Genomic DNA, 23860 nt, shown 5'->3' on the forward strand with positions numbered 1-23860 from the left:
GCCAAACAACTTTTTAGTGCATTGCCGCCACCAACTGGTATGGAGTGTGGATCAAATAACATTATTACATATACTAATAACCTATATCTTTCTGAACAAATTGGTTACCCTGAGAAAAAGCAATAGGATTTGATAGCACTTATATGAATTTTTTTGTAAAATATCTATTAAATCAAATTCTTTTCTGAATTGTTCACTCATTTATCTTCTTTCTTCCTCAAACCTCTCACAATGTATAATGACATGCTCTATTGTCACTTCTTGCCCACAGTATTCACATCTGCCTGTATTATGCTTGCCTATTATAAAAAGTGTACTGTTCAGACCAGTGTGTCCAAATCTGATTCTTGAAATTACTGTCTCCTCTTTTCTGTTTTTTCCTGCACATCACATTTCTCCCACTTTCCTCTGGACTCTGTAGAACCACTGTCCTTTCTGCTCTTCCTCCCATTGCTTTTGCCATCTTTCCTTCAGTCTTTGCTTAATAATGTCTTTGATTTCAGTTTTACCTATGTTAATACTTAAATCAATCTTACTTCTTTTTGTTACCTCTTTTGCTACCTTATCTGCCATTTCGTTTCCTCTAATGCCAATGTGTGCTGGTACCCATAAAAATATGACTGTAAGCCCCATCATTTGAATTTTGAATAGTATTTGTTGTATTTCAATCAAAATGTCTGGTCTACTGTCTGAATGGCTGTGCTGTCATCCACTCCCTACTCACTAGGGGCAATTTACAGAGACCAATTAAACAATTAGTGAAAATTTACAGAGACCAATTAAACAATTGAAAGTAGGCATGCAGGTGCAGCAGGCAGTGAAAAAAGCCGATGGTATGTTAGCATTCATGACAAAAGGATTTGAGTATAGGAGCAGGAAGGTTCGACTGCAATTGTACAGGGTATTGGTGAGACCACACCTGGAGTATTGCGTACAGTTTTGGTCTCCAAATCTGAGGAAGGACATACTTGCCTTAGAGGGAGTACATAGAAGGTTCACCAGACTGATTCCTGGGATGTCAGGACTTTCATATGAAGAAAGACTGGATAAACTCGGCTTGTACTCGCTAGAATTTAGAAGATTGAGGGGGGATCTAATAGAAACTTACAAAATTCTTAGGGGGTTGGACAGGCTAGATGCAGGAAGATTGTTCCCAATGTTGGGGAAGTCCAGAAAAAGGGGTCACAGTTTGAGGATAAAGGGGAAATCTTTTAGGACCGAGATGAGAAAAACAGTTTTCATGCAGAGAGTGGTGAGTCTCTGGAACTCTCTGCCACAGAAGGTAGTTGAGGTCAATTCACTGGCTATATTTAAGAGGGAGTTAGATGTGGCCCTTGTGGCTAAAGGGATCAGGGCGTATGGAGAGAAGGCAGGTACAGGATACTGAGTTGGATGATCAGCCATGATCATATTGAATGGTGGTGCAGGCTCGAAGGGCCGAATGGCCTACTTCTGCACCTAATTTCTATGTTTCTATTATAATATTGTTGAGTGTAAATCCAAGTGATGTAAACCCTTTTGTAGTGTGCTGCAAGATTTGAATGTATTGCAAATAAGCCCCACTCTGAATCATTTAGAATTCTATAACTTCTACAGTACATACCTTTATAAAGGAAATGAGGAGGATTTTCTTTCGCCAGAGGGTGGTGAACCGGTAGAATTCATTGCCACAGATGACTGAAAAGGCCAAGCCAATGGATATTTTTAAAACTGAGATTGCCAGATTCTTGATTAGTGCAGGTGTCAGAGGTTATGAGGAGAAGGCAGGAGAATAGGGTTGAGATGGTAAGATAGATTAGCAATTATTGAAGGGCAGAGTAGACCTGATGGGCCGAATGGCCTAATTCTGCTCCTATAATTTACAAACTTATTCACTGGAAATGTCGCTTTCTATTCACAAAGCAAGACTGCAATGTAAATAAATGTAAAAACAAAGAACTGCAGATGCTGGTTTAATATCAAAGATAGACACAAAGTTCTGGAGTAATCCAGCGGGTCAGGCAACATCTCTGGAGAAAATGGAAGGGGAACATTTCGGGCCGGGACCCTTCTTCAGACTGAATGTAGGTAGGGTGGGGGGAAGGACGAGGTGAAGAGCTGGAGGTGAGAAAATCAGGAGCCATCAGGGTCGGCCACAAATGAGCTCGGATGGGGCGGTGCCTGGTAGTCCATTGTTGGCTAGTTGAAGGTGTGATCTCAAGACGAACAATATGAAGAACTGTGGTGAAATGACTAGGGAGGAGCAGGGGGGGGGGGGGCAAGGGTGGAGGGGGAGTGGGTGCAAGATGAAGTTAGTTAAAATTAGACTATTCAATGTTCATAGAGCAATCCTGAACTATCTACCTCATTGGTGACCCTCGGTCAATCCTTGATCGGACTTTGCTTGCTTTACCTTGCACGGACATTATTCCCTTATCGTGTATCTATACACTGTAAATGGATCATCATGTATTGTATTTCTGCTATCTCGTTAGCATGCAACAAAAAGCTTGATGCTGCGCCTCGGTACATGTGACAATGAACTAAACTGTAACTAACATGAAGCTATGTACAAGTTGCCCAAGTGAAATATGAGGTGCTGTACCTCCATCTTGTGTTTGGCCTCACTCTGGCAGTGTAGGAGACCCAGGCGAGAAAGCTCAGTGTGGGTCAGGAATAGTAGATAAGACCATTCGGCCCATCAAATCATACCCCGCCATTCAATCATGGTTGATCTACCTCTCCCTCCTAACCCCATTCCTCTGCCTTTCCCCATAACCCCTGACACCTGAACTAATCAAGAGTCTATCTCTGCCTTGTTCATTAACTTGGCCTCAACAGCCTTCAGTGGCAAAGAATTCCACAGATTCACCACCCTCTGACTAAAGAAATGTCTCCTCAGCTCCTTCCTAACAGAACATCCTTTAATTCTGAAGGGGTGTTCAAAGCAGGGATGAAGGTATAAGTTATATGCCTTCTACCACAGTGGGGAATGTGAGGTTGCTGAAACCAACAAGATGGTGGTGCTGCCTGCACTGGTGAGGACTCGGAGGGACTGCGGTGTGTGCAGTGATCTCGGTGTTTACGGGGTCATGGCGCCATGTGAACAGCCCGGTGTCTGGGCAGCATTCTGACTGTTCGTGTGGACAGGGACGGCAGAGAGAGTGTGGTAGCGGTCCGTACAACTCTGGTCACATCATGGTGAAGGAGCGTGTGTGTGGCCCGAACATTAAACTGATGGCTGTGGATCTCCGCTTATGCTGTGTGGCCTGGGGATTCTCACAAGCCGCTGTGTGGCTGTATATGTTTAATTTTAAAGTAGTTTTGTATCTTGTTGCTTTTTTGGTGTGACTATATAATAAACCAAATGTCACTGTACCTCGGTACACGTGACAACAAAGGACCATTGAAATGTTTGTTAGACGGGCGATCACGTGGGCCTCGTAGGCCTCATGTTCAGTGAAACGGTCGCCCAGTCTACGTTTGGAAATGTACTGATTGTTTATTTTCTTTTCTGTCCCCAGCGGTGGTCATTCCTGACGACGCCAACATATACTATGCGGTGGGCCCCGTTGCCAAAGTTCATTTTGTTCTGAAGAAAAAGGACAACTGCAGTCAACTCGGAAACGGATCGGCCAACTGTGGTGTGTAAATGTGGTGTCAAATGGTGTCAACATTCTGGTCAGCTTTGTATAGAACGGTTATTTGGTGTCGACATTGTGATCTGTGTCATGGAGGGGCAGTCGCAACTATCTGGAAGGTGGCATTTATAACTTTTCTCCCTTTTCTGGGATATTGTTGGTATGTTCTGCATAATTCTAACACACACATACACACTCACCCACTCACTATCCCACTATCTTACCAACTCTCTCACTCACCCACTCCATCTCACTCCATCTCACTCACTCTCACCCAACACCAACCATCATCACCCGTCACTCACTCCCCAATCACCCGTCACTCACTCGTCAACCACTCGTCACTCTCAATCACCCGTCACGCACCCGTCACTCACTCGTTTCCACCCGTTACGCAACCGTCAATCACCCGTCAGTCACCCGTCACCTACTCTCACTCGCCTCCTCACCGGGCCTTGCCTCCTCGCCGGGCCCCGCCTCCTCGCCGGGCCCCGCCTCCTCACCGGACCTCGCCTCATTGCCGGGCCCCGCCTCCTCACCGGACCTCGCCTCATTGCCGGGCCCCGCCTCCTCACCGGGCCTTGCCTCCTCGCCGGGCCCCGCCTCCTCGCCGGACCGGACCTTGCCTCCTCGCCGGACCTCGCCTCCTCACCGGGCCCCGCCTCCTCACCAGGCCTTGCCTCCTCGCCGGGCCCCGCCTCCTCACCGGGCCTTGCCTCCTCGCCGGGCCCCGCCTCCTCGCCGGGCCCCGCCTCCTCGCCGGGCCCCGCCTCCTCACCGGACCGGACCTCGCCTCATTGCCGGACCTCGCCTCCTCACCGGACCGGGATAGGAGGATGAGTGTGGATTTGGAGGCTATGAGGAGGAATTCTGTGTTATTGCTGTTGTGTTGTGAAGAAGTTATGTTGCATCCAGGTTTTTATAGCTGACAAACAGGAGTTGATATGGGAGGGGGGGGGGGGGGCGTTGTGGGGGGATTTGGTGCCGAGGTAGATCTGGGTGTCATCGGCGTAACAGTGAAAGTCCAGGTTGAAGTGGCGGAGTATGTGACCAAGGGGGAGGATGTAGATGATGAAGAGGGGGCCGAGTATGGAGCATTGGGGAACGCCTTGAGTGAGTGTGGCTGTAGCAGAGGTGTGGTTGTGCAGAGAGATGAAGTGGGATCTGTTGGAAAGGAAGGAACAGAGCCAGCTGAGTGCAGAACCTTCAATGCCAAGGTCCCCAAGTCTGGTAAGCAGGATTTTATGGTTCACTGTATCGAAGGCTGCACTCAGGTCGAGGAGGATGAGGATGTTGATGGAACCAGTGTCAGCAGAGGTGAGGAGGTCGTTGAGGACTGGTGTGAAAGGGTATTCAATGTATGGTGTGAACTCGATGGTCTGAAGGGCCTGTTTCCATTCTGTATCTCTAAACTTAACTGACCGCAGGCCTGAGGATTGCAAACGACTGGTCAAATAATGGGGTAGCATTTTTCTAAGATACACACAAAATACTGGAGTAACTCAGCGGGTCAGACGGCATTTGAGGAGAGAAGGAATGGGTGACGTTTCGTGTCGAGACCTTTCTTCAAACTGAGAGGCAGGGGAGACGGAGTCTGAAGATATGGAAGGGTGAGGAGTGAAAATGACAGATCAAAGCAGATGATGCGGATTGAAGCGGTGCATTTTACTAACACTTGTTTGTTTTCTGGTAAGAGGTTGTTAAATTCCTTTCAGTAGAACCTCAGTGCCACCCCACTCAATACACCTAGCATCTGAAGTAAACACTTTTTCCCTTCCTCTCCAGGTGACCGACGAAGAAAGATCCCCAGCCGTCATCCAGAGAGCCATGGCTAAATTCAATCTGGATGGCGACTGGCAGGATTATCATCTTGTCCTGATCGTCACCAAAGACAGAGGTGAGGAATAAAACATAGGTTGCTTGATGCTGGAAGATGTACAATATTCCTCCTAAACTCAATGTGTTGGAGGAGCTCAGCATATCAAGGTTATTATATTAAGCACTATGTTCAGCATATTAAGTTACAGAGAAAGGTTGAACAAGTTAGGTCTTTATTCTTTGGAGCGCAGAAGGTTAAGGGGGGACTTGATAGAGGTCTTTAAAATGATGAGAGGGATAGATAGAGTTGACGTGGATAAGCTTTTCCCATTGATAGTAGGGAAGATTCTAACAAGAGGACATGACTTGAGAATTAAGGAACAGAAGTTTAGGGGTAACATGAGGGGGAACTTCTTTACTCAGAGAGTGATGGCTGTGTGGAATGAGCTTTCAGTGGAAGTGGTGGAGGCAGGTTCGACTTTATCATTTAAAAATAAATTGGATTGTTATATGGACGGGAAAGGAATGGAGGGTTATGGTGTGAGTGCAGGTAGATGGGACTAGGGGAGAATAAGTGTTCGGCACGGACTAGAAGGGCCGAGATGGCCTGTTTCCGTGCTGTAATTGTTATCTGGTTGTATGGTTATATGGTTATAAGGTGGCACAGCGGTAGAGTTGCTGCCTGACAGCATTAGAGAACCCATTTCCATCCTGACTCCAGGTGCTGTCTGTACGGAATTTGTACGTTCTCTCATGACCGCAGGGGTTTTCTCCGGGTGCTCCGGTTTCCTCCCACCCTCCAAAGACATGAAGGTTTGTAGGTTAATTGGCTTCCATAAAATATTTGTCTCTGGTGTGTAGGAGAGTGCTAGTGTACAGGTGATGGCAGGTCCACATGGACTCGATGGGCCAAAGAGACTGTTTTTCCATGCGTGTGACTAAAATACTGAACAAAATGAAACTAAATTATCTGTGGAGGGAATGGGCAGGTGACATTTCAGGTTGAAACCTTTCATATTGGATATGGAACCCACATCCAGTTCGGTTGAGTTTGAAGAAGGGCCCCAACACAAAACGTCGCCTGCCTATGCCTTCAATGCGTGGAAGCAGGCACTTTGGCCTTACACGCCCATGCTGACCAACATGCCACATCTACACTAGTCCCACCTGCCTGCGTTTGGCCCATGGCCCTCTAAACCAATGCTATCCATCTAGCTGTTTTTAAGCATTGTGATACTTTTCTTTAGAGATACAGCACAGAAACCACTGGCCCATTGAGTCCACACCGACCATCCTTCACACTACTTCTATGTGATCACACTTTCTCACCCACACCATACACAATAGTGTCCATTTTTACAGAGGCCCATTAACCTACAATTGTAGATGGGATATGAAGGAATCAGAGCACCCGGAGGAAACGCATGCGGTCATGGGGTGAAAAGGTGGTCAGGATGGAACCCGGGTCTCTGGCACTCTGAGGCAGTGGCTCTGCCTGCTGAGCCTCTGTGCTGTACACAGAAACAGGCCTTTCAGCACACCAAGTCCACGCTGACCATCGATCTATCTGTCCACACTAGTTCCATGTTATCCCACTTTGTCATCCACTCTCTTCTTCTTCCTCCTCCTCTTTCTCCTCCTCCTCCTCCTCTTCCCGTCTTCTTCCTCCTCCTCCTCCTCTTTCTCCTCCTCCTCCTCCTCCTCCTCCTCCTCCTCCTCCTCCTCCTCCTCCTCCTCCTCCTCCTCCTCCTCCTCCTCCTCCTCCTCCTCCTCCTCCTCCTCCTCCTCCTCCTCCTCCTCCTCCTCCTCCTCCTCCTCCTCCTCCTCCTCCTCCTCCTCCTCCTCCTCCTCCTCCTCCTCCGTGTTTTTTGGCGGTTGGCAAACAACTTTTTAGTGCATTGCCGCCACCAACTGGTATGGAGTGTGGATCAAATAACATTATTACATATACTAATAACCTATATCTTTCTGAACAAATTGGTTACCCTGAGAAAAAGCAATAGGATTTGATAGCACTTATATGAATTTTTTTGTAAAATATCTATTAAATCAAATTCTTTTCTGAATTGTTCACTCATTTATCTTCTTTCTTCCTCAAACCTCTCACAATGTATAATGACATGCTCTATTGTCTCTTCTTGCCCACAGTATTCACATCTGCCTGTATTATGCTTGCCTATTATAAAAAGTGTACTGTTCAGACCAGTGTGTCCAAATCTGATTCTTGAAATTACTGTCTCCTCTTTTCTGTTTTTTCCTGCACATCTCATTTCTCCCACTTTCCTCTGGACTCTGTAGAACCACTGTCCTTTCTGCTCTTCCTCCCATTGCTTTTGCCATCTTTCCTTCAGTCTTTGCTTAATAATGTCTTTGATTTCAGTTTTACCTATGTTAATACTTAAATCAATCTTACTTCTTTTTGTTACCTCTTTTGCTACCTTATCTGCCATTTCGTTTCCTCTAATGCCAATGTGTGCTGGTACCCATAAAAATATGACTGTAAGCCCCATCATTTGAATTTTGAATAGTATTTGTTGTATTTCAATCAAAATGTCTGGTCTACTGTCTGAATGGCTGTGCTGTCATCCACTCCCTACTCACTAGGGGCAATTTACAGAGACCAATTAAACAATTAGTGAAAATTTACAGAGACCAATTAAACAATTGAAAGTAGGCATGCAGGTGCAGCAGGCAGTGAAAAAAGCCGATGGTATGTTAGCATTCATGACAAAAGGATTTGAGTATAGGAGCAGGAAGGTTCGACTGCAATTGTACAGGGTATTGGTGAGACCACACCTGGAGTATTGCGTACAGTTTTGGTCTCCAAATCTGAGGAAGGACATACTTGCCTTAGAGGGAGTACATAGAAGGTTCACCAGACTGATTCCTGGGATGTCAGGACTTTCATATGAAGAAAGACTGGATAAACTCGGCTTGTACTCGCTAGAATTTAGAAGATTGAGGGGGGATCTAATAGAAACTTACAAAATTCTTAGGGGGTTGGACAGGCTAGATGCAGGAAGATTGTTCCCAATGTTGGGGAAGTCCAGAACAAGGGGTCACAGTTTGAGGATAAAGGGGAAATCTTTTAGGACCGAGATGAGAAAAACAGTTTTCATGCAGAGAGTGGTGAGTCTCTGGAACTCTCTGCCACAGAAGGTAGTTGAGGTCAATTCACTGGCTATATTTAAGAGGGAGTTAGATGTGGCCCTTGTGGCTAAAGGGATCAGGGCGTATGGAGAGAAGGCAGGTACAGGATACTGAGTTGGATGATCAGCCATGATCATATTGAATGGTGGTGCAGGCTCGAAGGGCCGAATGGCCTACTTCTGCACCTAATTTCTATGTTTCTATTATAATATTGTTGAGTGTAAATCCAAGTGATGTAAACCCTTTTGTAGTGTGCTGCAAGATTTGAATGTATTGCAAATAAGCCCCACTCTGAATCATTTAGAATTCTATAACTTCTACAGTACATACCTTTATAAAGGAAATGAGGAGGATTTTCTTTCGCCAGAGGGTGGTGAACCGGTAGAATTCATTGCCACAGATGACTGAAAAGGCCAAGCCAATGGATATTTTTAAAACTGAGATTGCCAGATTCTTGATTAGTGCAGGTGTCAGAGGTTATGAGGAGAAGGCAGGAGAATAGGGTTGAGATGGTAAAATAGATTAGCAATTATTGAAGGGCAGAGTAGACCTGATGGGCCGAATGGCCTAATTCTGCTCCTATAATTTACAAACTTATTCACTGGAAATGTCGCTTTCTATTCACAAAGCAAGACTGCAATGTAAATAAATGTAAAAACAAAGAACTGCAGATGCTGGTTTAATATCAAAGATAGACACAAAGTTCTGGAGTAATCCAGCGGGTCAGGCAACATCTCTGGAGAAAATGGAAGGGGAACATTTCGGGCCGGGACCCTTCTTCAGACTGAATGTAGGTAGGGTGGGGGGAAGGACGAGGTGAAGAGCTGGAGGTGAGAAAATCAGGAGCCATCAGGGTCGGCCACAAATGAGCTCGGATGGGGCGGTGCCTGGTAGTCCATTGTTGGCTAGTTGAAGGTGTGATCTCAAGACGAACAATATGAAGAACTGTGGTGAAATGACTAGGGAGGAGCAGGGGGGGGGGGGGCAAGGGTGGAGGGGGAGTGGGTGCAAGATGAAGTTAGTTAAAATTAGACTATTCAATGTTCATAGAGCAATCCTGAACTATCTACCTCATTGGTGACCCTCGGTCAATCCTTGATCGGACTTTGCTTGCTTTACCTTGCACGGACATTATTCCCTTATCGTGTATCTATACACTGTAAATGGATCATCATGTATTGTATTTCTGCTATCTCGTTAGCATGCAACAAAAAGCTTGATGCTGTGCCTCGGTACATGTGACAATGAACTAAACTGTAACTAACATGAAGCTATGTACAAGTTGCCCAAGTGAAATATGAGGTGCTGTACCTCCATCTTGTGTTTGGCCTCACTCTGGCAGTGTAGGAGACCCAGGCGAGAAAGCTCAGTGTGGGTCAGGAATAGTAGGATAAGACCATTCGGCCCATCAAATCATACCCCGCCATTCAATCATGGTTGGTCTACCTCTCCCTCCTAACCCCATTCCTCTGCCTTTCCCCATAACCCCTGACACCTGAACTAATCAAGAGTCTATCTCTGCCTTGTTCATTGACTTGGCCTCAACAGCCTTCAGTGGCAAAGAATTCCACAGATTCACCACCCTCTGACTAAAGAAATGTCTCCTCAGCTCCTTCCTAACAGAACATCCTTTAATTCTGAAGGGGTGTTCAAAGCAGGGATGAAGGTATAAGTTATATGCCTTCTACCACAGTGGGGAATGTGAGGTTGCTGAAACCAACAAGATGGTGGTGCTGCCTGCACTGGTGAGGACTCGGAGGGACTGCGGTGTGTGCAGTGATCTCGGTGTTTACGGGGTCATGGCGCCATGTGAACATCCCGGAGTCTGGGCAGCTTTCTGACTGTTCGTGTGGACAGGGACGGCAGAGAGAGTGTGGTAGCGGTCCGTACAACTCTGGTCACATCATGGTGAAGGAGCGTGTGTGTGGCCCGAACATTAAACTGATGGCTGTGGATCTCCGCTTATGCTGTGTGGCCTGGGGATTCTCACAAGCCGCTGTGTGGCTGTATATGTTTAATTTTAAAGTAGTTTTGTATCTTGGTGCTTTTTTGGTGTGACTATATAATAAACCAAATGTCACTGTACCTCGGTACACGTGACAACAAAGGACCATTGAAATGTTTGTTAGACGGGCGGTCACGTGGGCCTCGTAGGCCTCATGTTCAGTGAAACGGTCGCCCAGTCTACGTTTGGAAATGTACTGATTGTTTATTTTCTTTTCTGTCCCCAGCGGTGGTCATTCCTGACGACGCCAACATATACTATGCGGTGGGCCCCGTTGCCAAAGTTCATTTTGTTCTGAAGAAAAAGGACAACTGCAGTCAACTCGGAAACGGATCGGCCAACTGTGGTGTGTAAATGTGGTGTCAAATGGTGTCAACATTCTGGTCAGCTTTGTATAGAACGGTTATTTGGTGTCGACATTGTGATCTGTGTCATGGAGGGGCAGTCGCAACTATCTGGAAGGTGGCATTTATAACTTTTCTCTCTTTTCTGGGATATTGTTGGTATGTTCTGCATAATTCTAACACACACATACACACTCACCCACTCACTATCCCACTATATTACCAACTCTCTCACTCACCCACTCCATCTCACTCCATCTCACTCGATCTCACCCACTCTCACCCAACACCAACCATCATCACCCGTCACTCACTCCCCAATCACCCGTCACTCACTCGTCAACCACTCGTCACTCTCAATCACCCGTCACGCACCCGTCACTCACTCGTTTCCACCCGTTACGCAACCGTCAATCACCCGTCAGTCACCCGTCACCTACTCTCACTCGCCTCCTCGGTGGGCCTCGCCTCCTCGCTGGGCCAAGCCTCCTCGCCGGGCCCCGCCTCCTCGCCGGGCCCCGCCTCCTCGCCGGGCCTCGCCTCCTCGCCGGGCCTTGCCTCCTCGCCGGGCCCCGCCTCCTCGCCGGGCCCCGCCTCCTCGCCGGGCCCCGCCTCCTCGCCGGGCCCCGCCTCCTCGCCGGGCCTCGCCTCCTCGCCGGGCCCCGCCTCCTCACCGGGCCTCGCCTCCTCACCAGGCAAGCCTCCTCGCCGGGCCCGCCTCCTCGCCGGGCTTGCCTCATCGCCGGGCCCCGCATCCTCACCAGGCCTTGCCTCCTCGCCGGGCCTTGCATCATCGCCGGGCCCCGCGCCTCGCGGGCCTTGCCTATCGCCGGGCCCCGCCTCCTCACCAGCCTTAGCCTCCTCGCCGGGCCTTGCCTCATCGCCGGCCCCGCACTCCTCGCCGGGCTTGCCTCATCGAGGGCCCCGCCTCCTCACCAGGCCTTGCCGCCTCCCTCGCGGGCCCCGCCTCCTCACAGCCTGCCTCCTCCCCGCCGGGCCTTGCCTCCTCGCCGGGCCCCCTCCTCGCCGCTCGACAGCCTGCACCCGGGCCCGGACCCGATTGCACCGGACGGACCACTGGCCTCATTGCCCGGCCTCGCTCCTCACCGGAACGGGCCTTGCTCATCGCCGGACCCCGCCTCATCACCCAGGCCTTCGCTCGCCGGGCCTTGCCTACTCGCGGGGCCTTCTCCTCGCCGGGACCTTGCCTCCTCGCAGGGCCTTGCCTCGCGCGGGCTGCCTCCTCGCCGGGCCTTGCCTCCTCGCCCTCGCCGGACCTCGCCACCTCGCCGGGCCCCGCCTCCTCAACCAGGCCTTGACTCGGACGAGGCCTTGCCTCATCGCCGGGCCCCGCCTCCTCGCCGGGCCTTGCCTCCTCGCGGGCCCCGCCTCCTCACCAGGCATGCTCCTCGCGGGCCCCGCCTCTCACCAGGCCTGTGCCTCCTCGCCTGGCCTTGCCTCCTCGCCGGGCCCCGCCTCCTCGCCGCTCGTCGCCTCGCCGGGCCCGGACCGGACCTCCCCGGACCGGACCTAGCCTCATTGCCAGACCTCGCTCCTCACCGGACAGGCCTTGCCTCATCGCCGGCCCCGCCTCCTCACCAGGCCTGGCCTCCCGGGGCATGCCTCCTCCCGGGCCTTGCATCCTCGCCGGGCCTTGCCTCCTCGCCGGGCCTTGCTCCTCGCCGGGCCTTGCTCCTCGCCGGGCCCGCCTCCTCGCCATCGCCGGACCTCGCCTCCCGCCGGGCCCCGACTCCTCACCAGGCCTTGCCTCTCGCGGGCCTTGCCTTCCTCGCGGGCCTCGCCTCTCGCCGGGCCCTGCCTCATCGACGGGCCCCGCCTCCTCACAAGGCCTTGCCTCCTCGCCGGGCCTTGCCTCCTCGCCGGGCCTTGACTCCTCTCCGGGCCCCGCCTCCTCACCGGGCCCCGCCTCCTCACCGGGCCCCGCCTCCTCACCAGGCCTTGCCTCCTCGCCGGGCCTTGCCTTCTCGCCCTCGCCGGGCCCAACCTCCTCACCGGACCTCGCCTCATTGCCGGACCTCGCCTCCTCACCGGACCGGTGCCTCCCTCGCCGGGCCAGCTCTCACCGGGCCTTGCCTCCTCGCCGGGCCCCGCCTCCTAGATGGGCCCGCCTCCTCACGGGCCCCGACTCTCGCCGGGCCCGCCTCCTCACCAGGGCTTGCCTCCTAGTGGGGCCTTGCATCCCGCAGGGCCTTGCATCCTCGCCGGGCCCCGCCCCCTCGCCGGGCCCCGCCTCCTCACCAGGCCTGCCTCCTCGGCCGGGCCTTGCCTCCTCGCCGGGCCCCGCCTCCCGCCGCTCTCGACGCGCTCGCCGCTATCGCGGGCCCGGACCGGACCGGACCTCACCGGACCAGACCTCGCCTCATTGCCGGACCTCGCCTCCTCACCGGACCGGGCCTTGCCTCATCGCCTGGCCCCGCCTCCTCACCAGGCCCCGCCTCCTCGCCGGGCCCCGCCTCCTCACCGGACCGGACCTCGCCTCCTCGCCGGGCCCCGCCTCCTCACCGGGCCCCGAATTCTCACCAGGCCTTGCCTCCTCGCCGGGCCCCGCCTCCTCACCAGGCCTTGCCTCCTCGCCGGGCCTTGCCTCCTCACCGGGCCTTGCCTCCTCGCCGGGCACCGCCTCCTCGCCGGGCCCCGCCTCCTCACCAGGCCTTGCCTCCTCGCCGGGCCTTGCCTCCTCGCCGGGCCCCGCCTCCTCGCCGCTCGTCGCCTCGCCGGGCCCCGGACCGGACCTCACCGGACCGGACCTCGCCTCATTGCCGGACCTCGCCTCCTCACCGGACCGGGCCTTGCCTCATCGCCGGACCCCGCCTCCTCACCAGGCCTTGCCTCCTCGCCGGGCCTTGCCTCCTCGCCGGGCCTTGCCTCCTCGCCGGGCCTTGCCTCCTCGCCGGGCCTTGCCTCATCGCCGGGCCCCGCCTCCTCACCGGGCCCCGCCTCCTCACCAGGCCTTGCCTCCTCGCCGGGCCCCGCCTCCTCACCGGGCCCCGCCTCCTCACCGGGCCCCGCCTCCTCACCGGGCCTTGCCTCCTCGCCGTGCCCCGCCTCCTCACTGGGCCTTGCCTCATCGCCGGGCCTTGCCTCCTCGCCGGGCCCCGCCTCCTCACCGGGCCTTGCCTCCTCGCCGGGCCCCACCTCCTCACCGGGCGTTGCCTCCTCGCCGGGCCCCGCCTCCTCGCCGGGCCTTGCCTCCTCGCCGGGCCCCGCCTCCTCGCCGGGCCTTGCCTCCTCGCCGGGCCCCGCCTCCTCGCCGGGCCTCGGCTCCTCGCCGGGCCTCGCCTCCTCGCCGGGCCTCGCCTCCTCCCCGGGCCTTGCCTCCTCGCCGGGCCTTGCCTCATCGCCGGGCCTTGCCTCCTCGCCGGGCCCCTCCTCCTCGCCGCGCCTCGCCGCTCCTCGCCGGGCCCCGGACCGGACCGGACCTCACCGGACCAGACCTCGCCTCATTGCCGGACCTCGCCTCCTCACCGGACCGGGCCTTGCCTCATCGCCGGGCCCCGCCTCCTCACCAGGCCTTGCCTCCTCGCCGGGCCTTGCCTCCTCGCCGGGCCTTGCCTCCTCGCCGGGCCTTGCCTCCTCGCCGGGCCGGGCCTCGCCTCCTCGCCGGGCCTCGCCTCATCGCCGGGCCCCGCCTCCTCGCCAGGCCTTGCCTCCTCGCCGGGCCTTGCCTCCTCCCCGGGCCTCGCCTCCTCACCGGGCCCCGACTCCTCGCCGGGCCTCGCCTCATCGCCGGGCCCCGCCTCCTCACCAGGCCTTGCCTCCTCGCCGGGCCCCGCCTCCTCGCCGGGCCTTGCCTCCTCGCCGGGCCTTGCCTCCTCGCCGGGCCTTGCCTCCTCGCCGGGCACCGCCTCCTCGCCGGGCCTTGCCTCCTCGCCGGGCCTTGCCTCCTCGCCGGGCCTTGCCTCCTCGCCGGGCCCGCCTCCTCGCCGGGCCCCGCCTCCTCGCCGTACCTCGCCTCCTCGCCGGGCCCGCCTCCTCACCGGGCCCCGCCTCCTCACCGGGCCTGCCTCCTCGCCGGGCCTCGCCTCCTCGCCGGGCCCCGCCTCCTCGCCAGGCCTTGCCTCCTCGCCGGGCCCCGCCTCCTCGCCGGGCCTTGCCTCCTCGCCGGGCCTCGCCTCCTCGCCGGGCCTCGCCTCCTCGCCGGGCCTCGCCTCCTCCCCGGGCTTCGGCTCCTCGCCGGGCCTCGCCTCATCGCCGGGCCTTGCCTCCTCGCCGGGCCCCGCCTCCTCGCCGGGCACCGCCTCCTCGCCGGGCCCCGCCTCCTCACCAGGCCTTGCCACCTCGCCGGGCCTTGCCTCCTCGCCGGGCCCCGCCTCCTCGCCGCGCCTCGCCTCCTCGCCGGGCCCCGGACCGGACCGGACCTCACCGGACCGGGCCTTGCCTCATCGCCGGGCCCCGCCTCCTCACCAGGCCTTGCCTCCTCGCCGGGCCTTGCCTCCTCGCCGGGCCTTGCCTCCTCACCGGGCCTCGCCTCCTCGCCGGGCCTTGCCTCATCGCCGGGCCCCGCCTCCTCACCAGGCCTTGCCTCCTCGCCGGGCCTTGCCTCCTCGCCGGGCCCCGCCTCCTCGCCGGGCCCCGCCTCCTCGCCAGGCCTTGCCTCCTCGCCGGGCCCCGCCTCCTCACCGGGCCTTGCCTCCTCGCCGGGCCTTGCCTCATCGCCGGGCCTTGCCTCCTCGCCGGGCCCCGCCTCCTCACCAGGCCTTGCCTCCTCGCCGGGCCCCGCCTCCTCACCGGGCCTTGCCTCCTCGCCGGGCCTTGCCTCCTCGCCGGGCCTCGCCTCCTCACCGGGCCTCGCCTCCTCACCGGGCCCCGCCTCCTCGCCGGGCCGCGCCTCCTCGCTGGGCCTTGCCTCCTCGCCGGGCCCCGCCTCCTCACCGGGCCTTGCCTCCTCGCCGGGCCTCGCCTCCTCACCAGGCCTCGCCTCCTCACCGGGCCCCGCCTCCTCGCCGGGCCTCGCCTCCTCGCTGGGCCTTGCCTCCTCGCCGGGCCTTGCCTCCTCACCGGACCGGACCTCGCTTCCTCGCCGGGCCCCAGCCTCCTCACCGGGCCTCGCCACCTCACCGGGCCTCGCCTCCTCACCGGGCCTTGCCTCCTCACCGGGCCCCGCCTCCTCACCGGACCTCGCCTCCTCGCCGGGCCCCGCCTCCTCACCAGGCCTTTCCTCCTCGCCCTCGCCGGGCCCCGCCTCCTCGCCGGCCCCCGCCTCCTCACCGGACCGGACCTCGCCTCATTGCCGGACCTCGCCTCCTCACCGGACCGGACCTCACCTCCTCGCCGGGCCCCGCCTCCTCGCCGGGCCCCGCCTCCTCACCAGGCCTTGCCTCCTCGCCGGGCCCCGCCTCCTGCCGGGCCCCGCCTCCTCACCGGGCCCCGACTCCTCGCCGGGCCCCGCCTCCTCACCAGGCCTTGCCTCCTCGCCGGGCCTTGCCTCCTCGCCGGGCCTTGCCTCCTCGCCGGGCCTTGCTTCCTCACCGGGCCTTGCCTCCTCGCCGGGCACCGCCTCCTCGCCGGGCCCCGCCTCCTCACCAGGCCCCGCCTCCTCACCGGGCCTCGCCTCCTCGCCGGGCCCCGCCTCCTCGCCGCTCCTTGCCGGGCCCCGGACCGGACCGGACCTCACCGGACCAGACCTCGCCTCATTGCCGGACCTCGCCTCCTCACCGGACCGGGCCTTGCCTCATCGCCGGGCCCCGCCTCCTCACCAGGCCTTGCCTCCTCGCCGGGCCTTGCCTCCTCGCCGGGCCTTGCCTCCTCGCCGGGCCTTGCCTCCTCGCCGGGCCTTGCCTCCTCGCCGGGCCTTGCCTCCTCACCAGGCCTTGCCTCCTCGCCGGGCCTTGCCTCCTCGCCCTCGCCAGACCTCGCCTCCTCGCCGGGCCCCGCCTCCTCACCAGGCCTTGCCTCCTCGCCGGGCCTTGCCTCCTCACCGGGCCTCGCCTCCTCGCCGGGCCTTGCCTCATCGCCGGGCCCCGCCTCCTCACCAGGCCTTGCCTCCTCGCCGGGCCTTGCCTCCTCGCCGGGCCCCGCCTCCTCACCGGGCCCCGCCTCCTCGCCGGGCCCCGCCTCCACAACAGGCCTTGCCTCCTCGCCGGGCCCCGCCTCCTCACCGGGCCCCGCCTCCTCACCGGGCCTTGCCTCCTCGCCGGGCCCCGCCTCCTCACCGGGCCTTGCCTCCTCGCCGGGCCTTGCCTCCTCGCCGGGCCTCGCCTCCTCACCGGGCCTCGCCGGGCCTCGCCTCCTCGCCGGGCCTCGCCTCCTCACCGGGCCTCGCCTCCTCACCGGACCTCGCCTCACTGGGCCTCGCCTCCTTACCGGGCCTCGCCGCCTCACTGGGCCTTGCCAGCTCTATGGGACAACCGGACCTCTCTGCCTCACCGCCAAACTTCTTTGCCGCACGACCGGACTTTGCCGCATCACCGGGACTGCCGAACCTTTCTGCCTCACTGGGCCTCGCTGCCTCGAGGTGACCACCAAACCTCACCGCCACACCGGACCATACCGCCTCACTTAGACTGCCAAACTTCGCCGCCTCAACGAGACCGCCAAACCACTCCAGCTCACCGGAATCTTCCTTTCATCTACCCACTCCCTCCACCCCCACATCAGCCTGAAGAAGGGTCACGACCCAAAATGTCGCCTGTTTCCTTTGCTCCATAGATGCTGCCTCACCCGCTAAGTTACTCCAGCATTTTTGCCGACCTTGGATTTTGCAAAGGGGTTGGACAGACTAGATGCAGGAAGATTGTTCCAAATGTTGGGGAAGTCCAGAACAAGGGTCACAGTTTAAGGATAAGGGGGAAATCTTTTAGAACCGAGATGAGAAAAACATTTTTCACACAGAGAGTGCTTAATCTCCTGAATTCTCTACCACTGAAGGTAGTTGAGGCCAGTTGATTGGCTATATTTAAGAGGGAGTTAGATGTGGCCCTTGTGGCTAAAGGGATCAGGGGGTATGGAGAGAAGGCAGGGATGGGATACTGAGTTGGATGATCAGCCATGATCATATTGAATATCGGTCAGGCTCGAAGGGCCGAATGGCCAACTCCTGCGCCTATTGTCTATGTTTCTATTAAATGGGAGTAGCTGTTGGCGGGTTCGCTGATAGACGCTGTTGTCAATATTGACCAGGTGCGAGCATGGCTCTGCGGTTGACCCCATAATGACGCCAATGCGATGGTAACCTTGGAGTGACTGTAAACAGACAACCTGTCCCTTGTTGAGCGGTTGAAGCCGAGAGCTGGTTTTGTATCAATATATTCTTTCTATCTCGCGGCGGCGTTGGAGCTAGGATTGGATCACTGACGGTTCTAGTAGTTGCTTGGCCATAGGCAGGGTGGAGCGGGTTCACTGTGACATGAGTCATTCGGCCGAAGATCCCAGGAGAGGGTCACGGACAATGTCCCGTTGATTGAGTAAGTCGAGATAGACATCAGAGACAACCCTGTGTGAGCGTTCCATTAGTTAGTTTGCACTTCTTACCGCACGCACGGCCAGGCCGTTGGACTGCGGGTAATCGGGGCTGCTGATGGTGAGGTGAAAGTCCCAGCGTTTCACCAAATCCCTGAAGAGCTGACTGGAGAATTGAGTTCCATTGTCTGAGAGCAGCTTTAGGGGGGCTCCGTGGACAGAGAAGTAGCGAGTCAGTTTTTGAATGACCATGGCTGAGGTCAGGGTACTGAGCAAGTCAACTTCATACCATCCTGAGTAGCAAACGGATTTGAGTATAGGAGCAGGGAGGTTCTACTGCAGTTGTACAGGGTCTTGTTGAGGCCACACCTGGAGTATTGCGTACAGTTTTGGTCTCCAAGGAGTAGGATGGGGACCCACAGTCTCATTTATATCAACGGGTCGATGGTTAAAAGGGTCAAGAGCTTTAAATTCCTGGGCGTGCACTACTCTGAAGATCTTTCCTGGTCCGAGAACACTAATGCAATTATCAAGAAGGCTGCCAGCATCATCAAGGACCCCACACCATCCTGGCCACACACTCATCTCCCCACTGCCATCAGGTAGAAGGTACAGGAGCCTGAAATCTGCAACATCCAGGTTCAGGAACAGCTTCCCCACATCTATCAGACTATTAAACACAACTTCAAACAAACTGTGAACTATAACAGCCTATTGCATTTTATCTGTTTATTTATGTGTGTATATAATATATATTCTATGGTATATGGACACCCTGATCTGATCTGCATTCCTGCCTACAATATTCTGTTGCACTGCAGCAAGCAAGTATTTCATTGACCTATCTGGGTCTGCCCATGATCACATTGAATGGCAGTGTAGGCTCGAAGGGCCGAATGGGCAACTCCTGCATCTATTTTCTATGTTTCTATGACAATAAACTCTCTTCTTGACTTCTTGTAAGAAGGGGAAGTGCCGCTCCTTCTGGGCATTGATGCAAGCCGCGATATGAACTTAGTCTCCTTCGGCAAAGCTGTGTTCCAGCTGTTTACCTCTCAAAGTCCCACCCAACAACTACTCGAATAATACAACGACATTTGTGATAACCAGCTGGACAAGCTTTCCACAGAATACACCATTGTAACCGACAAGGAGGTTATACCTGTTGTTCGTTCTCCTCACCGAATCCCGCACACAATGAGGGACCACGTCAAAGCTGAACTTGACAGAATGGAAACACTGGGTGTGATAGCCCCTGTCAATGACCCTTCCTCCTGGGTCTCTACCATGGTCGCAGCAGTCAAATAGAACAAAGACAAAATAAGGATTTGTATTAACCCTAAAGACTTAAACACTGCCATCAAATGGCCACACCAGCCGATGTGGACGGTGGAAGAGGTCGCAGCCAGCCTGGGTAAAGCCACAGTTTTCTAGATGCATTTTGACACATACCGCTAGATCAGGCATCCACCATGTTAACCACATTCGCAACGCCCTATGGACGCTACCGATTCTTATGAATGCCTTTTGGCATCAATTTGGCCAGTGAAGTTTTCCAATGTACTATGGAACAACTATTTACTGGCTACCCATGCACCATAATCATGGATGACATCCTGATCGCCGGGCGCTACGCACAAGAACATGACTCAAACCTGAAACAAGTCCTGGATCGTGCCAGATACGTCAATCTCAAACATAACAGCAGGTTACGGGTCGAGGAAGTGACTTATGTGGGCCACATGTTCACCAACAACAGACTCAGGCCAGACTCATCTAAAACCATTGCCATCAACAAAATGCCAGCTCCAACGGGTGGGATGTGATGGCTCTAGGCACGGTAAACTACCTGGGAAAATTCATCACAAACTTCAGCGAGCTGTCAGCCCCGCTGTGACAACTGGCCCACAATCATACACACTGGTCCTGGCACCAGCACCTGCACCAGCACCTGCACCAGCACCCGCACGCTGAGCTGAATGATCAAGGACTTCATCTCTGGCGACCCGATCACGGTTGAAACCAATCACCAGCCCCTGGTCAGTATCCTCAGTAAACTGATCCACACGGCACCTGTGAGTTTACAACACATGATGATGGAACTAATGAGATATGGCATCAGACTAACCTACAAACGCGGTTAGGACATGCACTTAGCTGACACCCTCTCATGGGCACCTCACCCAACCTGTCTGATGATGAGCATGAGGGGTACACGGATCTGATGGTCTCTTGCCATCCATCTGCGGACTTAGACATCCTAGTGGCAAAAACAACTGCAGACGAAACGCTACAATCGCTGGCCACTGTCGCCCACTGTGGCTGGCCAGACAATCAGCACCACCTGCCTCAGGCTGTCCACCCATTCTACCCTGTCCGCGATGAACTGGTCATTCAAGACGGCATTATAATGAATGGACATAAGGCAGTTATCCCGACATCTCTTCACAGCAAGTGCGTTGATATTGTCCATGGGGGGAGGGGGGGGGGGGCATCTCACTGCCGAAATAACCCTCCAACATGCAACAGAAATGGTTATTGGGAAGAAAGAGCTACTTTAAATGTAGTTGCATCTGGTTGGGTAACTATAGTTGGGTGGAGATTCCATGCTTTAATTGTGCGGGGGAGAACGAATTGCTGTACACATCTGTCTTTGTAGCTGGAATCACAAATTGGATCGAATGCCCTCGTCTGCTCCTAATTGGTTTGGTTTGGTGTAGGTCTTGTAATCTATGTCGAGCTGACCATTTAACATTTTGTAAAAACAGGTCAAACAGTGAACTTCACGTCTGTCATGTAGAGGGCTCCACCCCAGACAATTCAGAAGTTTGGTGCCACACGCTTTTCTCTCATAGGTGTTAGTAACAAATCGAGCTGCCTGTCTTTGGACACGTTCGATGGATGAAATGTTTGTATTTGTGTATGGGTCCCATGCTGCAACTGCGTAGTCCAAATGAGGTCTAACGAGGGTGAAGTATAGCTTCTCCTTGACCGATGTTGAACAATGATGAAAGTTGCACCTCAGAAAATTTAGGACACCTGTTACTTTCAGCGTTGCATGATGAGTCTGACCATTCCAACGCAGATCATTCTGAAAAATGGCAATAAGGGTTAATCTACAAACCCTCACTTTTCATTATCTCCTTCATCGATTTGGCAACTGCCAACTTTCAGATTCAGATTCAACTTTAATTGGGTGCTCAGTTGCTCTGACAAGCTCAGGAGGAAGACGGAGATCGCCCAGAAAGTTGTTGCAGCCGCAGGATCCGAAGACCAGAAGTTCCTGTCGGCTGTACAAAATGGATACAAGACTGCTCCGGGTGAGCAGCCTTGAAACATGTAGCGGAATTGTCGCTATATTTCCCATTCTTGGGAGACACGGTGCCCGCGCCGCCGCCATTTTAAAAAAAATGTTGTGGCTAGTTCAAGGTGTCCTTTTCGTCACGTCATCTCTTCTTCTTGTCGCATCATCTCTTCTCTCAGCTATTCTTCTCGTCGCTCAATCTCATGTTTCTTCTCCAAGGTATTCGATTCTATTGAGAGGGCAGCTAGATCAACTTCAACTTCCATTCGAGCAGAGGCCCTTGATGCTGAACTGGTTATAGAACCAGATGTATGTCCTAATCTTTGTGTAGATATATTTGAAATACTATCTTATGGTGGTGTAATCACCTCTTCCATTCCAGGATTACTATGTGGTGTAATCACCTCTTCCATTCCAGAACCTTGTTGTGTAGCTCTTTCAAATGTTGAGCACGGAAATTCTCACGATTCTGGGCAGTGGGCAGGTGCTATAGACCTGAACGGGAAGGTAGACGCTCCCGCCCCCACGAGTCTCGGGCAGATGGGGCTCGTCAGCCTGGGAAGGCAGTCCATCTAGGAGAGGGAAAACTCTGATTTAAAACCTCCACTGCCTTGTGGCGATAACCTGTAATGGGAAAGGCTGCAGGAGTAAACCTGGCTGGCGAGATCTATTTTCTTCAGTTCCTCTTCCAAGGAACCAGTCTTCAGTTCCTCTTCTGCTGCAACTTTCCGTGCGTAATCTCCCCCCAGAGATCCAGGCCAATCTTCTGTCCCTCTTCTCCCACCTCCTGACTGTAAGGTAGCTTTCGACTCGATAATAATGGCAGATTATTATATTGTTCAAGGAACTGCTCCCTCTAGTCACTAGGAGAAGACACGGGGTGAGGAGATAGCGTTGTTTTATCTATCTCTTCACGAGACATTCAAAGCTGTAGAAAGATAAATCATCAACACACACTCTCTTGATTAATAGTTTAGTTATTGTCAAAGTAAAACAGTCAGATATTCATCCAAACTTCTTCTTGATAAGTCCATTTTACATTTGGTCAAACTCCAGCATGTGGCTCCGAAACATTACAAAATGTCTTTGGTGTTGGAAAGCTCCGACCATTGGTCGAAAGCTGTATCGTCCCACCATGCTTCCTCCGAACTAAATAAACAACTACAAGCGTCTTCCAAGAATCCCCGCAGCAAACACGCCTCCAACTACATAATATATCCCACCCACATAATTACAGGCAGACAACATTTAAATGCAAATTACATAATTTATCACACACAAAATTAAACCAAACGGTCACTACACTCACTCTCTCACTCACTCTTCACTCACTCATCTAGTCACACACTCACTCACTCTAACTCACTCATCTGCTCACACTCTCTCACTCACTCACTCACTCACTCACTCACTCACTCACACTCGCTCTCACTCACTCACTCACTCACTCACTCACTCACTCACTCACACTCGCTCACTCTCACTCACTCACTCATCTACTCACACTCACACTCACCACTCTCATTCACTAACATACTCACACTCATACTCACTGTCTCACTCACTCACTGTCACTCTATCTCTCTCTATCTCTATCTCTCTCTATCTGTCTCTCTCTGTCTCTATCTCTCTCTATGAGCAAGTGTTCAAAGAAGCTCACATACAAAGATCTGGAGTTCCTACTCTTTTTTCTCTCTCTTCCTTCGTCCGTTCTAATTTAGCTAGAAACACCAGTAACTAATATGTTCATCAGACACGGACTGCCCCGAACCACCATATTGGACACAGATGTTAAACACAAATTGCCTGCGGTGTCAGTGAAAACCTTCTGTATGTATATTTTTGTAAATAGTTTTCAATATTCCTTGTTTTTAATTAGTTTTTAAGAAATAGCTATTATTAATGAATTTCAGTGCAACAATTTGTTTTTTGAAATAAACTTTTGAGAGATTTAACGCTCTTGGCTTTGGTGGCTGTTATTTTTCTGCTCTGACCTTAACCACTGCTCTCTGCGTGTTGTTTATTTGTTGTTCTGAGTTTGGTTCCATGGTATGGATTAGGTATAGGCAGTACTGCCATCTCTTACACATCACTGATCCAAGCACAAGCCTGATTTCCCAATAAGTTGTTCATGCACTATTTATGGTAACTCCCTTCAATAACATTATGGAGATAGACCCAAAGTAGCTGGAGTAAGTCA

General features: G+C 54.4%; 1 protein-coding gene across 1 annotated transcript; it reads left to right on the forward strand.

Annotated features, from left to right (window-relative positions):
• Window positions 1-11503: 11503 nt before the first annotated feature.
• On the forward strand, window positions 11504-14251 carry LOC116969267 (collagen alpha-1(I) chain-like; the record flags this gene model as incomplete). The annotated part of the gene is made up of 5 exons (XM_033016148.1): window positions 11504-11566; window positions 11795-12249; window positions 12370-13499; window positions 13907-14055; window positions 14201-14251. Coding segments are annotated over 5 exons (1848 nt in total), but the record flags the coding sequence as incomplete, so codon positions are not given.
• Window positions 14252-23860: the final 9609 nt, after the last annotated feature.

Source organism: Amblyraja radiata, unplaced genomic scaffold (genome assembly GCF_010909765.2).
Source record: "Amblyraja radiata isolate CabotCenter1 unplaced genomic scaffold, sAmbRad1.1.pri S137, whole genome shotgun sequence".
NCBI lineage: Eukaryota > Metazoa > Chordata > Chondrichthyes > Rajiformes > Rajidae > Amblyraja > Amblyraja radiata.